Here is a 21814-nt window from a genome sequence, read left to right as displayed (position 1 = left end):
CCTGCTCAAGGAACCTGCACTTTCATCTGCACCTTCCCCTTTGTCACCTTGTAAGGTGGTATAGTATGTGGGAAGGGGAACCTGAATTTGATCAGGGTCAGATTCTGGCTGTGTAGAGTGCGAGGGGAATGTAGTGGTCTGGGTCAATGTACCAGCAGAATCATCTAGCAGTGGCTGGGCATCAGTGCACTTGTGGCACCCCCAGGAGTACGGTCGCCACAGTGGCATTACCTTCCTCCTAGGGAGTGTGATGTCATGCTTGGGAGCAACGAAGGATCTCTCTAGCAGTTAAAACAACACACAACACAGTTCCCACTCCAGGCCAGCAGGGAGAGCTCGGAACCTGACTGCTGAGGAGCTGCTCTCTGTGGTCGGGAGGAGGGAAGTTAGGGCAGTCTGTGAAGGGAAGGGGAATTGTGTGGACGTGAGAAGGGGAGCTGGAGGATGAGCAGAGTTAAGGCTCACTCCTAGCTGGAGCGCATGGTCCGGATTCCGGACTCAGAGTTTGTAGGGACACTGACGGTCCTGCAGCAGAAACCAGAGGAAGTAGCAGCTGAAAATGCTCTGTTCCCAACTAAAGCTCGGAGGCCCCAGCAGCGACGTGTGTGAGCGAGAAGGAAAAGGCTACGGCTGCCTCCCATACGAGAAAGTTCCAAAAGAGAGTCAACAGGGGGAACTTCAGTGAGCTCAGTACTGCGAGTACCTCAGATAAGCGCTGGAACGGAGGCCACACTACCTATCTGCAGAGAGAGAATTCCTAATTTGCTTCCAGGCTGACCAACTCCTTCTCCATCTGTACTCTGGGTCCTGGACGGCACTTACCAAGTACAGATAAAGGAACTGCACGACTGTGTCTGTTATCTTTCTCCTGCGCCTGGCGCACGGCTCTGCTACATCCTGCACTGCACACCTATCAACTCTTTCATCTGCCCTGCGACTACGGCCCTACCTGTGCAGGGCTTCTACATCTTAGCTGCACCACAACATCTGTCCCAGAGAAGTGACACTGCAGCGCTGGTCAATCTGATCAGAAACCACAGGTGGCATCACGTATCATTCACCTATAAACGTTATTCACCCCTTTGCATGGACGCCCAGGGCCACGGACCTGGTCACCACCACCGTGACACATCCCTCTAAGACACCAACACGGAACCGATTAACCTCACTGCCCTGGCTGTCGACCCACACTCCATGTCAGATTCATCTTGGACAGGGGAATTCACGATTTGATTTGATAACCCAGGCATGGTATGTGAGAAAGAGCAACATGAACTAATGTGAAGTGTGGCCTGCTACATCATTCACTTCGGTGGGGGTGAAGGACACAAGGAAAGGGGTTCTTCCTGACCAGGAGCCAGCACTTGCATTTTTCTTCAACTTCAGTCTGTAAGCCAAAACCAGTTCCTGATTGTCATGATCCATGCTGGATCATGACAGATAAAAAGCACAGGTAACCTTTTTTTTTCCCTTAAGCTGTGTGCTTGGGTTTGGTTTTGCCCCCGGTGGCCATTAGGATTATTACACAGTGGTGTCTTTTGTTCTAGTTTGCCCCCGGTGGTGGTGAGCGTTATTGCACATGATTATAAAGCAGGTGTGATTGCTGGCTCTTACCTATAAAAGAGTTTCAGGTGGTTGCAATCACTGTTGGTGATAGTGTTCATTTCAACCATCCTTGGTGGAGGAAGGATCTGGAGATAGGTCCTGGCAGCTCAGTCAGAGCCCTGGTGTGGATGGAGTCAGAGGGGATTTCCTTGCAGCTCTGACAGAGCTTGGTGGCAGCTATTCAGGAGGAAAGCTGCATTCTGGTGGTGGACTCTGTTGCTGGGAGCAAGAGCAACAGAGCAAAGCTAAGTGGTGTTTCCCTGTTTGTATTTTTCCCTGGTGTGCATTATCACCCAGTTCCCTAGCAAGGGATAGGTGTAGGGTGTGCTAGGGCGACAGGTATCCTGAGCGGCACCCAGTGCGGAACCAGCATAGGAAACGTTAGGAGCGTTAGGGACACTGACTCAGGGGAGTGCAGGAGGTCTCTACGTCCCCTTACCCTATCGCAGGGCCCACCGTTGTAACTGTTTTCCCTTCCCCTTGTCTTGTTGTTTACAGTTACTGGCCTGCGGGCCGTGTCAAACAGGACTGTATCACGTGCCGCGTCTTGTTGTTTACAGTTACCGGCCTGCGGGTCGCATCACACAGGACGGGTCCACGTGACATTGTCACCAACCGGCAACTTTTTTTTTCTGCTGAGCCATGGAGCCAGTTCAGCCCTTTGCCCAAATGCTGCAGACCCTTACTAATGATATTAGGGGGCTGCGCGGAGGGTTGGTGCGGCAGCTGCGGCTGTTGGTGGGCTCTGGGGGCTTGGTTCAGGAACAGGCTCAGCCAGAACCCAAGATATTCCTCCCGGACAGGTTTTCTGGAGGGAGAGATCAATTCTTGGTATTTCAGCAAGCCTGCAAATTATATTTCAAGCTGTGCCCTCGTTCATCAGGGAGTGAAGAGCAACGGGTGGGAATCATTATGTCCCTTTTTAAGGGGGATCCCAATCCTGGGCCTTCACCCTACCGGACGATTCACCATCATTAGAGTCCGTGGACAAGTTTTTTGCGGCTTTGGCGCTAGTGTATGGGGATCCTGATGGCGTCGCCCTGACGGAATCCCGACTCCGTAGGTGTAAACAGGGAGCCCGGGTTGCTGAGGAATACTGCTCAGAGTTTAGGAGGTGGCCACTGACACTCAGTGGAATGGCCTTGCACTTAGGAGTCAATTTGTGCAGGGTCTGTCTCCAAAGTTGCAGGATACTCTGGTGCAGTACGCCGCCCCCAGGTCGCTGGAGGCCACCATGTCCCTTGCCATCCTGGTGGATAGACGCCTTAGGGAGAGACATACACAAAATATGCCCCCTGTTGTCCTCGCTAGGGAGGAGGACACACCAGTGCGGATGGAGGAAATCAGACAGCCCGGTGTTGTTGGTACAAAAAAGGGGGTGTCTGCGGCTCGTCGTGGTGGGGGGGTATGCTTTTCCTGTGGGAAGCCTGACCATTTCATGAGAGCCTGCCCAGTGCGTGCCAAGTCTCCAGACGAACCTATGCAAGTAGGAGGAGCTAGTTTGTGTGCGGAGCTGCCTACGGTTCGGGGAGTGGTGTCGGCATGTTTTTACTGTCGGCAGACTGGTCATGTTCTGAAGGCTTGCCCAATGCGCGCCAAATTATCTGTGTCATCTCAGAAGCCGCATTCCCCTGGTCGTTTCGAGGGAGATGACCAGGGAGTGTATATTTCCTCCATTTTGCCCTCCCAAGGTACCATGTCAGTAGAGGTGTTGGCTGGCGGCGTACCGGAGGTGATAGATTGGCGGGCGAGGGAAGTAGTCAGCTGGCAGCAGTTGTGTGAGGGCTGCTGCCTAGGGGCTACTGTCTCTGCTGTCTCTCTACAATCGTCCCCTTCCTCTCCAGTGAGAGCAGCGGAGATGCTGCAGGAGAGTAGGGGCAAGGCTCAACCCTCGCCATTACCCAACACTGAGAGGCGCAGACCTCGTAGTAGGAGGGGTGGTGTACCCCGTAGTGAATTGCAGGGGTGTGAGTGTGGTGACACAGGGGGACACCTCTGTTGTCAATCCCAGAAAGAGTTCACCGAATTGTGACAAACGAATGAGTGGCAATAAACGTTCAGGTCCGGACCTGTGTGTGAACGAGCATGTATGGGTGGCCACCAAAAAACATCTAGTGGAAGTATGTTGCAGAGTCTAACCAGCTCGAGTTACTCCCAAACATGCACATACACAACTCGTTCCCCATGTCGGCGCTTCGGAGATGTGTGGTACCTCCAGAACATACATTGCCAATACCAGCGGTGCTCATTTGTCATCAACCTGACGTGCAGGTAGTTGCTGGGCTGAACTCTGGACCTGGGCATCCCCGCTGTAGGTGGTTCCCTGATGAGGAGCGGTCTTGAGGGTCCAGAGGCCCCTCATTAAGGGGAGGGTACTGTCATGATCCATGCTGGATCATGACAGATAAAAAGCACAGGTAACCTTTTTTTTTCCTTAAGTTTGTGTGCTTGGGTTTGGTTTTGCCCCCCCGGTGGCCATTAGGATTATTACACAGTGGTGTCTTTTGTTCTAGTTTGCCGCCGGTGGTGGTGAGCGTTATTGCACATGATTATAAAGCAGGTGTGATTGCTGGCTCTTACCTATAAAAGAATTTCAGGTGGTTGCAATCACTGTTGGTGATAGTGTTCATTTCAAGCATCCTTGGTGGAGGAAGGATCTGGAGAGAGCTCCTGGCAGCTCAGTCAGAGCCCTGGTGTGGAAGGAGTCAGAGGGGATTTCCTTGCAGCTCTGACAGAGCTTGGTGGCAGCTATTCAGGGGGAAAGCTGCATTCTGGTGGTGGACTCTGTTACTGGGAGCAAGAGCAACAGAGCAAAGCTAAGTGGTGTTTCCCTGTTTGTATTTTTCCCTGATGTGTATTAGTACAGCGGTGGGGCCAGTGCCTGCATCACCCAGCTCCCTAGTAAGGGATAGGTGTAGGGTGTGTTAGGGTGACAGGTATCCTGATCAGCGCCCGGTGCGGAACCAGCCTAGGGAATGTTAGGAGTGTGAGGGACACTGACTCAGGGGAGTGCAGGAGGTCTCCATGTCCCCGTTCCCCATCGCAGGGCCCACCGTTGTAACTTTCCCCTTCCCCCGTGTCTTGCTGTTTTAGTTACCGGCCTGCGGGCTGTGTCACACAGGACAGTTTCACGTGCCGTGTCTTGTTGCTTCAGTTTCTGGCCTGCTGGTCGCGTCACACAGGACGGGTCCACGTGACACTGATGCTCCGGCTTTAAAAGCGGTTTACCTACTCCCAGAAAAGGTAGCCTTCCAGGCCTTCTGGAGCCAGACCATGATGCAGGCTCAACACCTCCTGCCTTAGGTGCTATTGTGCTTTTTCCACTACCAGCAGATGCACCACCACCATCAGTACCAGCTGGCAACCCCCACCCACGTTCACGGCCTCTTCCACCATACTTCATTTTTGGGAAAATGTACCCAAAATACCACCAGCTATATGGTACTGTAAAACAAGGTACAAGGTGTATATAGTATTTGAATCTCCCTAGAGATTTTAGGAGGCTTAACTATTATCTCAGGCCCACTATAGATTACACCTCATGGCAGAATGCGACGTATCAACAGACAACCCTGGCACAACAACACCACTAAAAAGCTTCGGCAAGTGTCCAGGATTGCAGAGCGGCGCTGGAAGAAAACAAATTCGCAAGCTGACTTCACCACATTCAAACAGGCAACACTCGATTTCAAATCTGCCCTCACCTCTGCTAAACAGGCCTACTTCACAACCCTCGTGTCTTCCCTATCTTACAACCCAAAACAGTTATTCAAAACTTTTAACTCCCTCCTCCGCCCACCACTGCCTCCTCCAACCTCCCTCATCTCTGCCGAGGACTTTGCCACACACTTCAAAAACAAAATTGACCAAACAAGGCAAGTCTTCATCACTCAACCACCACAACCCCTTTGTATACCAGACCAATGCCCAAACCCCATAACCTCACTCTCCAACATCACTGAAGGGGAGCTTAATCGCCTCTTCTCCAAATCGCACCTCACAACCTGTGCACTTGACCCCATCCCATCCCACCTCCTCCCCAACCTCACCACCACACTTATCCCATCCCTAACCCACCTCTTCAACCTATCACTAACGTCCGGTACCTTCCCTTCTGCTTTAAAGCATGCCACAATCACGCTTATCCTTAAAAACCAACCCTCGACCCAACCACTATGTCCAGCTATCGCCCAATATCAATGCTTCCATTCGCTTCCAAACTCCTGGAACAGCACGTCCACGCTGAACTTTCCTCCCACCTATCATCTAACTTGCTCTTTGACAATCTACAATCTGGTTTCCGCCCCCATCACTCCACTGAGACAGCCCTGACCAAAATTACTAACACCTACTTACAGCCAAATCAAATGGACAATACTCTATACTCCTGCTTCTAGACCTGTCCTCTGCATTTGACACAGTTGACCACTGCCTCCTACTACAGATCCTCTCCTCCCTCGGCATCAAAGGCCTTGCCCTATCCTGGATCTCCTCATACCTTTCCAACCGCACATTCAGCGTCTCCCACTCCCACACCACCTCCTCATCCCACCCTCTCTCTGTTGGAGTCCCAAGGCTCTGTTTTAGGACCCCTACTCTTCTCATCTTGACTGGGATGATTTAGCGAATCCTGCTTTGAGCAGGGGGTTGGACCAGATGGCCCAGGAGGTCCCTTCCAACTCTACGATTCTATGATTCTATGATTCAATCTATACACTTGGTCTGGGGCAACTCATAAAGTCCCACGGATTCCACTACTACCTTTATGCTGATGACACTCAGATCTACCTCTCTGGCCCAGACATCACCTCTCTGCTGTCCAGAATCCCAGAGTGTTTATCAGCCATATCCTCCTTCTCCTCTTGCTTCCTCAAACTCAATGAAGACAAATCTGAACTCATCATCTTTCCTCCATCTCACAGATCTTCCTTACCCGACCTAGCTATAACAATTAATGACTTCACACTTTCCCCAGTACCAGAAGTCTGCTGTCTCGGAGTGACCTTTGACTCTGCCCTGTCCTTCAAACCGCACATCCAAGCTCTTTCTACCTCCTGTCGCCTCCAGCTCAAAAATATTTCCAGAATCCATCCTTTCCTCAACCCTCAATCTACTAAAATGCTTGTGCATGCCCTCATCAACTCCCGCCTCGACTACTGCAACATCATTTTCTGTGGTCTCCCTGCTAACACCCTCGCACCTCTCCAGTCCATCCTTAACTCTGCCGCCCGACTAATTCTTCTCTCTCCTCGCTACTCCTCCGCTTCTCCCCTCTGCAAATCTCTTCACTGGCTCCCTTTCCCTCAGCGCATCTAGTTCAAATTACTAATACTGACCTACAAGGCCATCTATAACCTGTCTCCTCCATATGTCTCTGAATTAATCTCCTGATACCTTCCCTCGCGTAATCTCCGGTCCTCCCAAGACCTCCTTCTCTCCTCCAAACTTATTCGCTCCTCACCCAACCGCCTCCAAGACTTCTCCCGAATAGCCCCTATTCTCTGGAATTCTTTGCCCCAACAAGTCCGACTATCAAGCACATTTGGATCCTTCAGACGGAACCTGAAAACCCACCTTTTCAAGAAAGTCTACAGCCTGCAATGACCCCGCTACCTCCTTCTCCCTCACCACTACCGGTGATATCACCTCAACCAACACCGGAACTGCCGCAACCCACCAACCTACTGTCTCCTTCCCCACCATCCTGTAGCATGTAAGCCCGAAAGGGCAGGGTCCTGTATCAATCTGTCATTGCTAGTTTGTTTACTGTAAGTGATATCTGTAATTTGTATGTAACCCCTTCTCATGTACAGCACCATGGAATAAATGGTGCTATATAAATAAATAATAATTTAACAGGCTGAAATTGGCTGGTGTATGACAAAGTACAAGGTGTATATAGTATTGGGGAGAATTTGAATCTCCCTAGAGATTTTAAGAGGCTGAACTATTATCTCTGGCCCACTATAGATTACTCCTCAATTTAACAGGCTGATATTGGCTGGTGTATGACAAAGTACAAGGTGTGTATATAGTATTGGGGAGAATTTGAATCTCCCTAGAGATTTTAAGAGGCTGACAATGATGCTCTCAGTCCAAGTATGGCAGCAGGCAGCCTAATAAGCAGGACTGCTGCACACAAAAGTGTGGAAAAATGAACGCTTGGTAACTATGCAGAAAAGAGGAAGAAAAAAGTATTTTTGCTTTTAAAAAAGCAGTTTGCACAGCAGTGTGCAAACAGCAATGCAGCTATCAGGGAGCCTTATAAGGCAGCCTAATAACCAACAGAGCTGATGCACAAAAATATAGCCTCCTGTTGTGAGTGCATTTTCTGGTCTACCAGTTGTGAGTTCTCCTTCCAGGCTCCCTCTGGTGGTAACAGGAGGTAGTGAGGCTGATTTAACCCCTTTCTGACATCCGACGTACTATCCCGTCCATGGGACCCGGGCCCCTATGCTCATGGACGGGATAGTACGTCTCAGCGATAAGCGGTGCCCATGTGGTGAGCGCCGCTGATCGCGGCCGGGTGTCAGCTGATTATCACAGCTGACACCCGGCACAATATGTCAGGGGCGGTCACGGACCACCCCCGACACGTTAACCTCTTGCACACCGCGATCAAACACGATCGCGGTGTACCGGGGGTTAAAGGGAAGCATCGGCAGGGAGGGGGCTCCCTCCGTGCTTCCCTGAGCCCCCCACGGCAGCGCAATGTGCAGCGCTGCTGCGGGGGGCTCCTTTCCTGCAGGCCCCCGAATCCAAGATGGCGACGGGGGCCTTCGGGGGCCTGCAGGAAGCTGGCTTCCTCAGTGCCTGCAAAGCGCAGGCAAGAGGAAGTCTTCTTCAATGCCTGTGACAGATTGCTGATCTGTCACAGTGATCTGTGATGTGACAGATCAGCGATCTGTCACAGGACAGTGATGTTCCACCTGGGACTATTTAATAAAGTTAAAAAAAATAAAATAAAAAAAAAGTGTTAAAATAAATCGCCAAATAAATTAGAAAAAAAAAAAATATTCCCCCAAATAAATCCATTTTTTGGAAACAAAAAAAACAAAAAAACAATAAAAGTACACATATTAGGTATCTCCGCGTCCGTAGCGACCCGCCCTATGAAACTGTCCCATTAGTTAACCCCTTTAGCGAACCCCTTAAAAAATAAAAATAAAAAACGAAGCAAAAAATAATGATTTAGTATCATACCGCCAAACAAAAAGGGCAATAACGCGCGATCAAAAAGACGCATATAAATATCCATGGTACCGCTGAAAACGTCATCTTGTCCCGAAAGAAACGAGCCACCACACAGCATCATCAGCGAAAAAATAAAAAAGTTATAGCTCGCAGAATAAAGCGATGCAAAAATAATTATTTTTTATATAAAATAGTTTTCATTGCATAAAACCGCCAAAACATAAAAAAACGACCTAAATGAGGTATCGCTGTAACCGTACTGACCCGAGGAATAAAACCGCTTTATCAATTTTACCGCACGCGGAACGGTGTAAACGCACCCCCCCCCAAAAGAAATTCATGAAACGCTGGTTTTTGTTCATTCTGCGTCCCAAAAATCGGAATAAAAAGCGATCAAAAAAGTCACGTGCCCGAAAATGGTACCAATAAAAACGTCAACTCGTCCCGCAAAAAATAAGACCTCACATGACTCGGTGGGTCAAAATACGGAAAAATTATAGCTCTCAATATGTGGTGATGCAAAAACTATTTTTACAATAAAAAGCGTCTTTTAGCGTGCGACAGCTGCCAAACATAAAAACCGCCATAAATAGTAAATCAAACCCCCTGTTATCACCCCCTTAGTTAGGGAAAAGTAATTAAATTAAAAAAATGTATTTATTTCCATTTTTCCATTAGGGTTAGGGTTAGGGCTAGGGTTAGGGTTAGGGCTGAGATTAGGGTTAGGGGTGTGTTGGGGTTCGGGTGGGAGTTAGAATTGGGGGTTTCCACTGTTTGGGCACATCAGGGGCTCTCCAAATGCAACATTGCGTCTGATCTCAATTCCAGCCAATTCTGAGTTGAAAAAGTCAAATGGTGCTCCTTCCCTTCCAAGCTCTGCCATGCGCCCAAACAGTGTTTTACCCCCACATGTAGGGTATCAGCCTACTCAGGACAAATTGCAAAACAACTTTTGGGGTCCAATTTGTCCTGTTACCCTTAGGAAAATAAAAATTGGGGGCAAAAATATCATTTTTGTGGAAAAAAATGATTTTTTTATTTTCACGTCCGAGCGTTATAAACTTCTGTGAAGCACTTGGGGGTTCAAAGTGCTCACCACACATCTAGATAAGTTCCATGGGGGGGTCTAGTGTCCAAAATGGGGTCACTTGTGGGGAGTTTCAATAGTTTAGCTACATCAGGGGCTCTCCAAACGCACATGACACCCGCAGACCATTCCATCAAAGTCTGCATTCCAAAATGGCACCGCTTCCCTTCCGAGCCCCGACGTGTGTCCATACAGTAGTTTTCTCCCACATATGGGGTGTCAGCGTACTCATGACAAATTGGACAACAACTTTTGCAGTCCAATTTCTCCTGTTACCCTTGGGAAAAATGAAAAAATTGGGGACTAATTGATCATGTTTGTGGAAAAAATACGATTTTTTTTATTTTCATGCCCTGGCATTATAAACTTCTGTGAAGCCCTTGGGGGTTCAAAGTGCTCACCTCACATCTAGATAAGTTCCTTAGGGGGTCTAGTTTTCAAAATGGGGTCATTTGTGGGGGGTTTCCACTGTTTAGGTACATTAGGGGCTCTCCAAAGGCAACATGACACCCGCAGACCATTCCATCAATGTATGCATTCCAAAACGTCACTACTTCCCTTCCGAGCCCTGACGTGTGTCCATACAGTAGTTTTCTCCCACATATGGGGTATATGCATACTCAGGACAAATTGGACAACAACTTTTGGGGTCCAATTTCTCCTGGTACCCTTGGGAAAATAAAAAAAATGGTGACTAAAAGATCATGTTTGTGGAAAAAATACGAATTTTTTATTTTCACGCCCGGGCGTCATAAACTTCTGTGAAGCACTGGGGGGTTCAAAGTGCTCACCACACATCTAGATAAGTTCCTTGGGGGGGTCTAGTTTACAAAATGGTGTCATTTGTGGGGGGTTTCCACTGTTTAGGTACATCAGGGGTTTTCCAGTCGCGACATGGTGTCCGATCTCAATTCCAGCCAAAAACGTCAAATGGCGCTGCTTCCCTTCCGAGCTCTGCCATGCGCCCAATTAGTGGTTTACCCCCACATGAGGGGTATCAGCGTACTCAGGACAAATTGCACAATAACTTTTAGGGTGCTGTTACCCTTGGAAAAATAAGAATTGAGGGTGAAAAGATCATTTTTGTGGAAAAAATATGATTTTTTAATTGTACCGCTGTACGTTATAAACTTCTGTAAAGCCCTTGTGGGTTCAAAGTTCTCACCACATATCTAGATAAGTTCCTTGGGGGGTCTAGTTTCCAAAATGGGGTCACTTGTAGGGGGTTTCCACTGTTTAGGTACATCAGGGACTCTCCAAACGTGACATGGCGTCCGATCTGAATTCCAGCCAATTTTGCATTGAAAAAGTCAAAAGGCGCTCCTTCCATTCTGAGCTCTGCCATGCGCCGAAACGGTCGTTCCCCCTCACAAATTAGGTATCAGCGTACTCAGGACAAATTGCACAATAACTTTTGCAGTCCAATTTCTCCTGTTACCCTTGGTAAAATAAAAAAAATTGAACCTGAAGTATTTTTTTTGTGAAAAAAAGTTAGATGTTCATTTTTTTTTTTAAATATTCAAAAAAATTCCTGTGACGTACCTAATGGGTTAATAAACATCTTGAATGTGGTTTTGAGCACCTTAAGGGGTGCAGTTTTTAGAATGGTGTCACTTTTGGGTATTTTCTATCTTATAGACCCCTCAAAGTGGCTTCAAATGTGATGTGGTCCTAAAAATAAAATGGTGTTGTAAAAATGAGAAATCGCTGGTCAACTTTTAACCCTTATAACTTCCTAACAAAAAAAAATTTTGGTTCCAAAATTGTGCTGATGTAAAGTAAACATGTGGGAAATGTTAGTTATCAAGTTTTTTGTGTGCCGTATCTTTGTGATTTAAGGGCATAAAAATTCAAAGTTGGAAAATTGCAAAATTTTTGCCAAATTTCCATTTTTTTCACAAATAAACGCAAGTTATTTGAATGAAATTTTACCACTAACATGAAGTACAATATGTCACGAGAAAACAATGTCAGAATCACCGGGATCCATGGAAGTGTTCCAGAGTTATGACCTCATAAAGGTACAGTGGTCAGAATTGTAAAAATTGGCCCGGTCATGAACGTGCAAACCACCCTTGGGGGTGAAGGGGCTAATCAGTAGAGATCTGCCACCTGATAATGAGGATGACGATTGGACCTCAGGAATCTCAGATTGGATTTAAGACAGCCAACGCCCTACTCTGGTATTGGCGATTCCTTCTGCTTGTCAGGTCTTGGTTCTCAGCTTTGTTCTAGTCAGCTCAAGCTAAGTTTCTCTGCTAATGTTCACACTTGATTTTGTTGTTCTATTTAGTTTTTTGTGTGGTCAGCCAGCCCCGGCTGGGGCTGTGCTGAATTTCCACTCTTATTTATCTGTATTTGCCAATTTGCTTTTTGTCCCTTATTAGATTGGCCTCTTTTTGCTCTGTCTCAGAATATTTCAGAGTGCTGATAGTGGGAGAAGTCTAGTGACTTCAGGGTTAATTTTGTTATCAGAAGTGTTGGACATTATTTTGTAGGGTTTTGGGCAGATTGCAGACAGTGTCTTTCCTTTCCTCTCCTTTCTAGTTAGTGTGGGCCCCATCGTTTGCTCAGCCTATTTTGCTGCCTGTGTTTATGTTTTCATCTTGTTTCACCGTCAATACATGTGTGGGGGCTGTCTATTCCTTTGGGGGTCTGCTCTGGGACAGTTAGTTTTCCCCTTTTCTTGCTTTAGGCTTATTTAGTCCTCCGGCCGTGACGAGGCGTCTAGGTTCATTGTAGGTATGCTTCACAGCTGCTGCTAGTTGTGTGGTTAGGATCAGGGATCTGCAATCTGCATAGTTACCAACCTCTCTGTTTTTTCTGGGCTTAGCATGTTTATGTTTTTTCCTCCTCGGTGACCCATTCATAACAGCCTCCCCTGTCACTGCACACAAACTGTTGTGTTGTACATTGAAGTTTTTTTGTTCTTCTTCCCTGCCTAATGCTCTCCCTACAGAATCAGCAGCAGCTCTCCCTATGCTAAGATCGGAATAAGTAAGATGGCGGTCGGCGTGCACGCCCTTTTATAGCCCCTGTGACGCCACACAAAGCAAGCCAATCACTTGCATGCCCTTCTCAAAGATGGTGGTGACCGCTGCCCATGTCATTGCGTTGCCCACAGTGTGCGTCCTCCATCATTGGCTGAAAAAGGGTGCTGGAAGCATCATCTGAAACGCGACTTTGGCGCTCTGGTCGCCGACCTCATGGCCGACCTCACGCTATGGTCGGGTTTCGTTTCATGAAACCCGACTTTAGCGAAAGTCGGCGACTTATGAATTTGACCGACCCGTTTCACTCAACTCTACTGCTTAGTAATGGTGGAAGTATAAAGCGGTGTGGAAAAGGTCACACGTGGGTTAACGTCACCCAGTGTAAACAGAAGCGAATTCTGTTAACTCACAGAGCCGCGCTATCGCAGAACATAAATGCCGGTGCCTGTTTAGCTCACAGAGCCCGGCCACGGAGCGCACAGAAAGCGGTCACAGAACTCTGCCCTAAGGACATGGGGTCAGAGTCCCTCTAGACCTTCTGAGCATGCGGCGTTGCACCTGCGGATGCCACTATAGATGCTGACTAAGGAGTATCGAGCATATGCACCGTGGCATGCCGAGCCACCAGTGGGCACTGGTGCCTGTCTCAGACTCAGTCCTACCTACACCTAAGCCTGGGAACTTAACAGGCTAGGCTGCACAACACATGCGTACCAAGGGTAGGGGTTTCATAATGAGTCATTCACCAGAGACATTCATACATGCATACAACACTCACTCCTCATAGTCTGGTAATGCAGTCTATACTAGCGCATGGCCGAGCGGCCATGCAAACCTTTTATAGCAGCGTCCTTCCTGACCTTTCTGATGGTCCAATCCGAGCTGGAGAAGGACCTGAGCATGTGACCTCCAATCTCCACTGAGAGATCGTCCCACGGGCATGCTCAGTTGACCGAAAGGAGGACTTGGTCCCTGGAGTGGCTCGCTGCTGACCAGCATGCGTTGCTATAGGTGTACCAGAGGTGGCAGCAGCAACCAAGCCCACAGAGCTGGTCTGAGCAGAGCGCCGGGATCGACGAGTCTGCTGAGCAGGCTTCTCTGCGGCTGAAGGGGAATGGGAGACCGCCGAATGCAAGGCTCGGGATTCCTGCTGTGCAGCGGCAGGAACCCGACGCCTAACATTACCCCCCCTCCCAGGGCCCCCTTCCCTCTGAACCTCACTACGCTCAAATGCCGCAATAAGGAGAGGAGCGTGGATGTTCTCCACTGGCTCCCAGGTCCGAGCCTCTGGACCATGACCCTTCCAGTCCACCAAATAAAACTTTTTACCACACACCACCCTGCATTCCACAATGGCATTGACCTCAAACTCGTCCGAAGACAGGTCTGATGTCCCAGCAGATGACTCGGAGAACCGGGACATGTGAACAGGTTTAAGGAGGGACACGTTGAAGGTGTCAGGAGATAGCCAAGTGTGGTGGAAGGGCCAGACTATAGACCACAGAGCTGATCTGTTCGAGGACCTTAAAGGGGCCAGTGTAGCGAGGAGCGAACTTAGTGGACTCAACTTGCAGCCTGATGTTACGGGCGGAGAGCCACACTAAATCGCCAGTGGAGAAGGTTGGAGCAGGACGCCGTTGTGCGTCCGTGGAGGACCTCACTCTCTCCTTAGAGGCCCGAATGGCATCCTGGGTGCGGTCCCAAATATCATGTGCCTCCACCGCCCAGTTTGCCACCCTAGAGTCGGTGGATGACACGGGCACAGGGACATGAGGATGTTGGCTGTAGTTAAGGAGGAATGGGGTCTGGCCGATGGAATCGGCCACAGTGTTGTTCAAGGCGAACTCTGCCCACGGCAACAAGGGTGCCCAGTCATCCTGCCTGGCCGAGACAAAATGTCGGAGATATGTGACCAGGCCCTCTCTACCAACCCGTTCGTCTCGGGATGATAGGCCGAGGAGAGATTCAGCTCAATACTGAGCAAGCGACCGAGCGCTCTCCAGAACTGAGACGCAAACTGGAGACCCCGGTCACTGACAAACTTGTCTGGCATGCCATGTAACCGGAAAATGTGTTTGATGAACAACACTGCTAGGCCCCGTGCGGAAGGTAGCCGAGAGAGAGGCACCAAGTGCACCATTTTAGAAAAAAGGTCGGTCACGACACAAATAACTGTGCTGCCACTGGACTTGGGTAGACCCACCACAAAGTCCATGCCAGCCATCTCCCAGGGCCTGTCCGCCACCGATAAGGGGTAAAGTAACCCAGCGGGTCGTTGCCGGGAAGGCTTATTCTTGGCGCAGGAAACGCACGCCTGAATATATTCTTTAACGTCACGAGCCATATGCGGCCACCAGTACGCCCTCGCAAAAAGCTCAACTGTCTGCTTACTATCAAAGGGTCCACCCACCCTGGTCGCATGAGCCCAAGAGAGGACCTCCGGACGCAAACGGGCAGGGACAAAAGTCTTGCCCGGGGGTACAGACTCAAGGGCGACCGAAGCCACTGTCCTCAGGCTCTCAGATGGTACAATTAACCGAGGCTCCTCCTCCTCCGCTGACACCATGGAGCGAGAGAGCGCATCTGCGCGGACATTCTTCTCACCGGAAAGGAAATGTAGGGTGAAGTGGAACCGGGACAAGAAGAGAGACCATCGAGCTTGGCGAGAATTTAACCGCTGGGCCGTTTGGAGATAGACCAAGTTTTTGTGGTCAGTGTGAACTTGGAAGGGATAGCGAGCCCCCTCCAGGAGGTGTCTCCATTCAGAAAAGGCCAACTTCATGGCTAACAACTCCCTGTCCCCAATGGAATAATTCCTCTCCGCCGGCGAGAAGGTCTTGGAAAAGAAGAAGCAAGTGGGAAAATACGATCCAGCTCACCGTGATTGTAGTTGCCAGCATTCCTCGGCATGGATAAGAAAACACTCCTGCTCGATGTAGTAATCCAAAAAAACAGCTGGATTTTTCCCTTTTCTAAACAGAACTGGAATGACAGAGGCTTCAGATCTACCCTAGCTCTTCAGCCTCATTGCATATCAGTTCAAATGCTGAATTCTCAGTAACATAAGAACAGACCGGCCATGTAAGGGTATGTGCACACGCTGCGGATTCGTGTGCGGATCCGCAGCGGATTTGGCCCTGCGGATCCACAGCAGTTTTCCAAGTGATGTACAGTACCATGTTATCCTATGGAAAACAAAAACTGCTGTGCACATGCTGCTGAAAAATCAGCGCGGAAACGCGACGGTTTATTTTCCGCAGCATGTCAATTCTTTGTGCAGATTCCGCAGTGTTTTTACACCTATTCCATTATAGCAATCCGCAGGTGTAAAAACCCAGGGGAAATCCGCACTAAATCCGCTAGAAATCCGCACAGGCATTTTGACCTGCAGATTCCGCGCGGAAAAATCCGCACACAAATCTGCAACGTGTGCACACGGTGCGGATTCTGCTGCGAATCTGCAGCGGATTTGGCCCTGCGTATTCGCAGCAGAGCTGCATGTGATGTACAGCACCATTCTTTTCTATGTAAAACAAATCCGCAGTGCACGTGCTGCGTTTTTTCCGCGCAGATTTGGTGTGGAATGTGAAAAAGCAGCATGTCACTTCTTTTGTGCGATTTTGCTGCAGTTTTCCACCTTCTCCATTCTAGAAATCCGCAGGGGAAAACCGCACAAAACATGCATTAAAACTGCACAAAAAATGCAGGTCATTTGACCTGCGGATTTAGTGAATTCTGCGTGGAAAATTCCTAAGCAGAATACGCATCGTGTGCACATACCCTAATAATATTGTTGGACTTATCTTGTAAATGTTAACAGTTTGGGGTGTGCAATCCTGCTGACAGATTCCCATTAATGAAAAATTATAAAGGTTGCACAATGATTTACCAAGAATGATTACTCTAGAACACTGAAACTGCATTACTGCCATAGAAAATGGGAAAAAGGAAGGACGCCTTGACTGGCAATTGGGTTCACAAATAGTGGCCAATCTAGGCGCCAAGTACCTTCTTTTCTACTGTATTTTTCATAGCAATTTTTGCATATGAATATTTCATATATACATTATACGCTGCTTTTTTCATTTTTTTTCCCTATTTTCTATGGCAGTAATGCAGTTTCAATGTTCTAGAGTAATCATTCTTGGTAAATCATGGTGCAACCTTTATCGTTTTTCCAACTTTTATGCTTTCTTTGGTTGACATCACTTCACACTAGCTTGGGTGTGCTGGTGTTTTTCTTTATTTGTAAGATTCCCATTAATGGCAGCATAAGGCTTCTTTTACACTTCCCGGGTTTTTGCGGGCTGTATTGCCGTGATTTTTGCAGTCTCCTGCAAAAACGGGCCGCAAAGAACCTTCTCAGATACGGTGTACCGCAAAAAACAAGCTACCGTTGTTTTTGTGGTACCATTGAAATGAATTGCAGCCGTGTCCATGAGCCGTGAAAAATATCGAAGCTATACACGGCACAGGGAGCTCCGATGAATTTTTGCGGCCATAGAAATCTATTGGGGCCGCAAAAACGGCCCGCAAAAACACAGCAAGAGTAAAAGAACCCTAAAAGATGCAAAACAATAGTTTGTATGCACGGTCACTTGACCAATCACTAACAGCAGCAGTATATGGGATGGAGATGCATGTGATAACAAGCTGTGTATAGCACTGTGGAATATGCTGGTGCTATCTATCTATCTATATATATAAAGAATAAATAGAAGAAAGATGTTAGCGATAACAAATCGTGATCACCATGATTTTGTAATAAATGTTAAAATGTAGAAAAAAACAATAATAAATCCAAAATGTACATAAACAATCTTCATTGTAACAGCAGTAAACAACAAAAGTAACAAACAAGTCATAATGCAAACTACCAAAAGATGAAGATAAAAGCAACAAACATTACTAAAGGAATGTGCAGTAAGTGACCAGCATGCCAACACAAGTCCACACACCCTGTCTGCAGACAGCAGCTGGGAGCTCCTGCACTGGCACTAGCCCCTCACAACTGCTGCTCTCCCTACACCCCCTCCATTATTGGGTAAGTGCTCTGGGTACAAGCAGTGAGTCACTGAGTGGTCTCATCCACTTTCCCCAGCAGGCAGCACATAGCACACAGCTGCAGGCTGCACCTCCTCCCTGTATGTGTATAGGGCAGGGCCAAGGAGCAGGCTGCAGAGGAGGAGGACAGCCCTGGGAGTGTGGTGTTATTAGTCCCTCTCCTCCCTGCCAGGTCACATCTCAGCCTCCTTGCTTGTTCCTGGTGAAGAAGCATGGTGTAACTCCTGGATCCTTCACTTCTGGGAAGCTTCTACTGCCTCCTGCAAACTTTTACAAAAGTTTGATTGTAAGCCACCAAGACTAGTGACAGCTCAGTCCCTATGTCACTACTTTTACTCGGCAAATTGGGAAGTCCTCGTTGATCTCCAGGACATGAGCACTCGCAGGAGAGCAGGCACCTGGCAGGACGAAGTAGCTAGGAGCTTCTCCAGACTCTTTTCCAGGACATCATCCCAATCCCAGGAGAAAGAGGAGGAAAGTAGTAAAGATCCAGGTGAGGAACAGGACAAGGGTGACAGGAGCTTGTCCAGGCTTTTCTTCAGAAGTCCATCCCAGGAGAAGAAGGATGGAAATGACAGGACAGAGCATGGAGAGGAGCAGGAGAGAAGTCACAGCCCATCCAGACTCTTCTTCAGGAGAATAAACCAGGAGGGCAAGGGGGTCGATGACGATGCCTCCCCTGCCAAGGGGAATAAAGAGGACCAAGACAGGTCCAAGGGCTTCCCAAGGCTCTTCACTAAGACATCTTCTCAGGAAAAGGAAGAGGAGAATGACAGCTCTAGGGGTGCAAGGGAGGAGGACCAGAGCAGGTACAACTTATTGTTTATGTACAGTATTTATTTCCCTTACTTATTACTGTTTATTTTAATATCATCATCCCCATGGTTATCATAATTGATGTTGCAATAATTATATGACATTATTATTTCCAGTATTGGTAATTTTGACACATGATGTTCTTCATTGTCCTATACTCATTATTTTAAATCATGTTTAATCCAATATTAAACCAATTTTGTAGGGTTTTTATGGTAATTCTATTAATATGGGATGAGGGCACCAGGATCTCTTGTCCCAGGTGGTCAGGAGTGTAATGCAGCTAGGTGGCTCCTTATATTTGGGGCCCCTGATCCTCTATGTACCTTGCCGTTTCTGTAATGTGATGCGTTAGGTGCGATCCTACAGTCATTTAGGAGGAAATTTCTGAAATAGCAATTCACCATTAATATAATCTATCCTGTATCGATTTTGGAGAAACCGAGATTGTGGGACAACGAGAGGGGATTTAACTACTCCTGGCGCTGCCCTGGGTAAACATAGGCAGCCTGTGTTATGTCGATCGCTGATACACGGGACAATTTCCATAGGAGGTTGTACATTAATATTACTGGAATGATCCCACAATTGTGCCTTGAAATAAAACATAAGATTACTAGAATTTTTTTTCTTCTGTACCAGTGACCATGATGAGTCCAATATTTCCTCAATGGTGTCAGGAACTGTCCAGAGATCAGGAATTGTTTCTAAACTCTGGTGAATAAAAGTTTTGGACCCATCAGATAAAGTTAGGACTCATTGAGAAGTCCGTTTTGCCTCGTACTTGTACTCTGTGTTTTTCAGAGATATAATGGCTATGCGTTCTAGTTTATGGCGCCGTTCACATGTATGTGTTTTTTTTAGCTCCAAAACATGTCCAATTTTTTATCGCAGTCACGGACTAAACTCACCAATGCAAATCTATGGATTTGTGAAAAAAAAAGATGAAATTAAATGGACATCACTTGGATGCAGTCTGCTTGGTAGAAAAATCTTGAGAAACTCCATCTTTATTTAAAGGGAGTCTGTCACCCCATTTTTGGCCTATAAGCTGCAGCCACCGCATCAGGGGCTTATCTAGAGCATTCTGTAATGCTATAGATATGCCCCCGATGTGACCTGAAAGATAAGAAAAACAAGTTAGATTATACTCACCGGAGGGGGCGGTCCGGTCCGATGAGTGTCGCGGTCCGGTTCGGCGCCTCCCATCTTCTAGCGATGACATCCTCCTTCTTACTTCCGTCGCGGCTCCTGTGCAGGTGTAATTCTCTGCCCTGTTGAGGGCAGAGTAAAGTACTGCAGTGCGCAGGCGCCGGGCCTCTGATCTTTCCTGGCGCCTGCGCACTGCAGTACTTTATCTGCCCTGTTGAGGGCAGAGTAAAGTACGCCTGTGCCGGAACCGCGGCAGAAGTAAGAAGGAGGACGTCATCACTAGAAGACGGGAGGCGCTGGACCGGACTGCGACATCCACCGCACCCGCCCGGTGAGTATAATCTAACTAGTTTTTCTTATCTTTCAGGTTACACCGGGGGCTTATCTACAGCATTACAGAATGCTCTTGATAAGCCCCTGATGGTGGTGGCCGCAGCTCAGGACGAAAATGGGGTGACAGATTCCCTTTAATGCATAAGAGAAAAACTGATGGTAAAAACAGACCAAATAATGATCAAAATGAGTGGTGAAAATTAGACAGGTTTTTACTGGAAAATTGTGTTAGCGGAAAGTTTACAATCGAATTGCATGTTTCCTGAAGGATACATCAACCAGTACAAATTTTCTGATGTGGATTTTTTTGGTGGATCCTAATGAAATTTACATAATAATCCATGGATTTTAATGTGGCGATACAGAAGGTTTCACACTGTGTATTGCAAAGTGAAAATCTGCAAGGTAAGTTGACATGCTGCCAAATTCCCCATTGCAGGTCAATTTACGTTGCACATTTTTGTGGCTGATATTTAATAAAATCTCTTCAGCTTGGTTGCTTTTGGAAAATAATGCAGATTTTCCTTCTAGAAGTTCAAGAAAAAGGTCTTCAAAATATTCGCCATATGTGAACATACTCTAAAGGGGTCTTTACATGAATATGGCTGAAAAGACAGCACGGTGGCTCATTGGTTAACACTGCAGCCTTGGGGACCTGGGTTCAAATCCCACCAAGGACAACATCTGCAATTTGAATGTTCTCCCCGTGTTTGCGTGGGTTTCCTCCAGGTTCTCCGGTTTCATCCAACACTCCAAAGACATACTGATAGGGAATGTAGATTGTGAGCCCCAATGGGGATAATTTCTGTAAAGTGCTGTGGAATTAATGGTGCTATGTAAGTGAGTAAAATCAATAAATAAAAAGGACACATAACGCTATACCTTCTTTTGTTGCAGTACGTTTCAGACTCTGGCCACTTCTAAGTCAGGTTTGGACTGGCCCTCAGGAGAGCAGTAGAATCCTCCGGTGGGCCCCTGTGCAAGAGTGGGCCATTACCCTCTTATATGAGCAGTACTTGGCACTATATACTTGAATCACTCTGTGCAGACAAAGGCGGCATCTTATTCATTTACAATATACCCAGATAATTGTTATATACATTTGTGATTGAGGAGAATGTCACATTTGCATGTAGCTGAAAAGTGGGGCCCTGGAGTTGGTTACTGGTGGGCCCTTGGCACCCCAGTCCAACAATGCTTGCATTAAATGGTACTTGATGAAGATTACGTCCATTTAAACTTCTGAATGGAGAAGATAAAACACAAGGTTTTTGGAATATATCACATGACAACGTTAGAGCTGGATGGCTACGTTCACACTGAGTTTTTCAACAGGGATGGCAAAGTAAATCCACTTCAAAAGCCGAACGAAAAAAGAATATTGATGTAGATTTTGTAACAGGTCCTCGTCATACAGACCCTAAAGGTGTTCTTTTTAAGGCTATGCACACAAAGTTTTCGGAGCAGAAACGGAGTGCAGATTTGAGATGTCCACCTGAGGCTGTGTGCACACGCTGCGGATTTTGCTGCGGTTCCGCAGCGGTTTTGGCCGCTGCGGACCCGCAGCAGT

The 21814-nt window shown here is 47.6% G+C and overlaps 1 protein-coding gene and 1 long non-coding RNA gene across 2 annotated transcripts in view; one reads left to right on the top strand and one right to left on the bottom strand.

Moving 5' to 3' along the window:
- Positions 1-21814, bottom strand: part of LOC141097326 (uncharacterized) — a 55651-nt gene that overhangs the window by 19117 nt on the left and 14720 nt on the right. The window lies entirely within an intron of this gene.
- The window catches only part of CRYBG3 (crystallin beta-gamma domain containing 3), a 205349-nt gene continuing 201632 nt past the window's right edge, over positions 18098-21814 (top strand). Inside the window, exon 1 of the mRNA XM_073584406.1 lies at positions 18098-18752. Coding sequence (XP_073440507.1) covers positions 18316-18752 — 437 coding nt within the window. The 5' untranslated portion in view covers positions 18098-18315. The remainder of the gene's footprint in view (positions 18753-21814) is intronic.

This window comes from Dendrobates tinctorius, unplaced genomic scaffold, assembly GCF_039654945.1.
Source record: "Dendrobates tinctorius isolate UK_male_01 unplaced genomic scaffold, ASM3965494v1 ptg000084l, whole genome shotgun sequence".
Classification (NCBI taxonomy): Eukaryota; Metazoa; Chordata; class Amphibia; order Anura; family Dendrobatidae; genus Dendrobates; species Dendrobates tinctorius.
The sequence above is the reverse complement of the archived record's forward strand: the minus strand, read 5'-3'. Positions and strand labels throughout refer to the sequence as shown.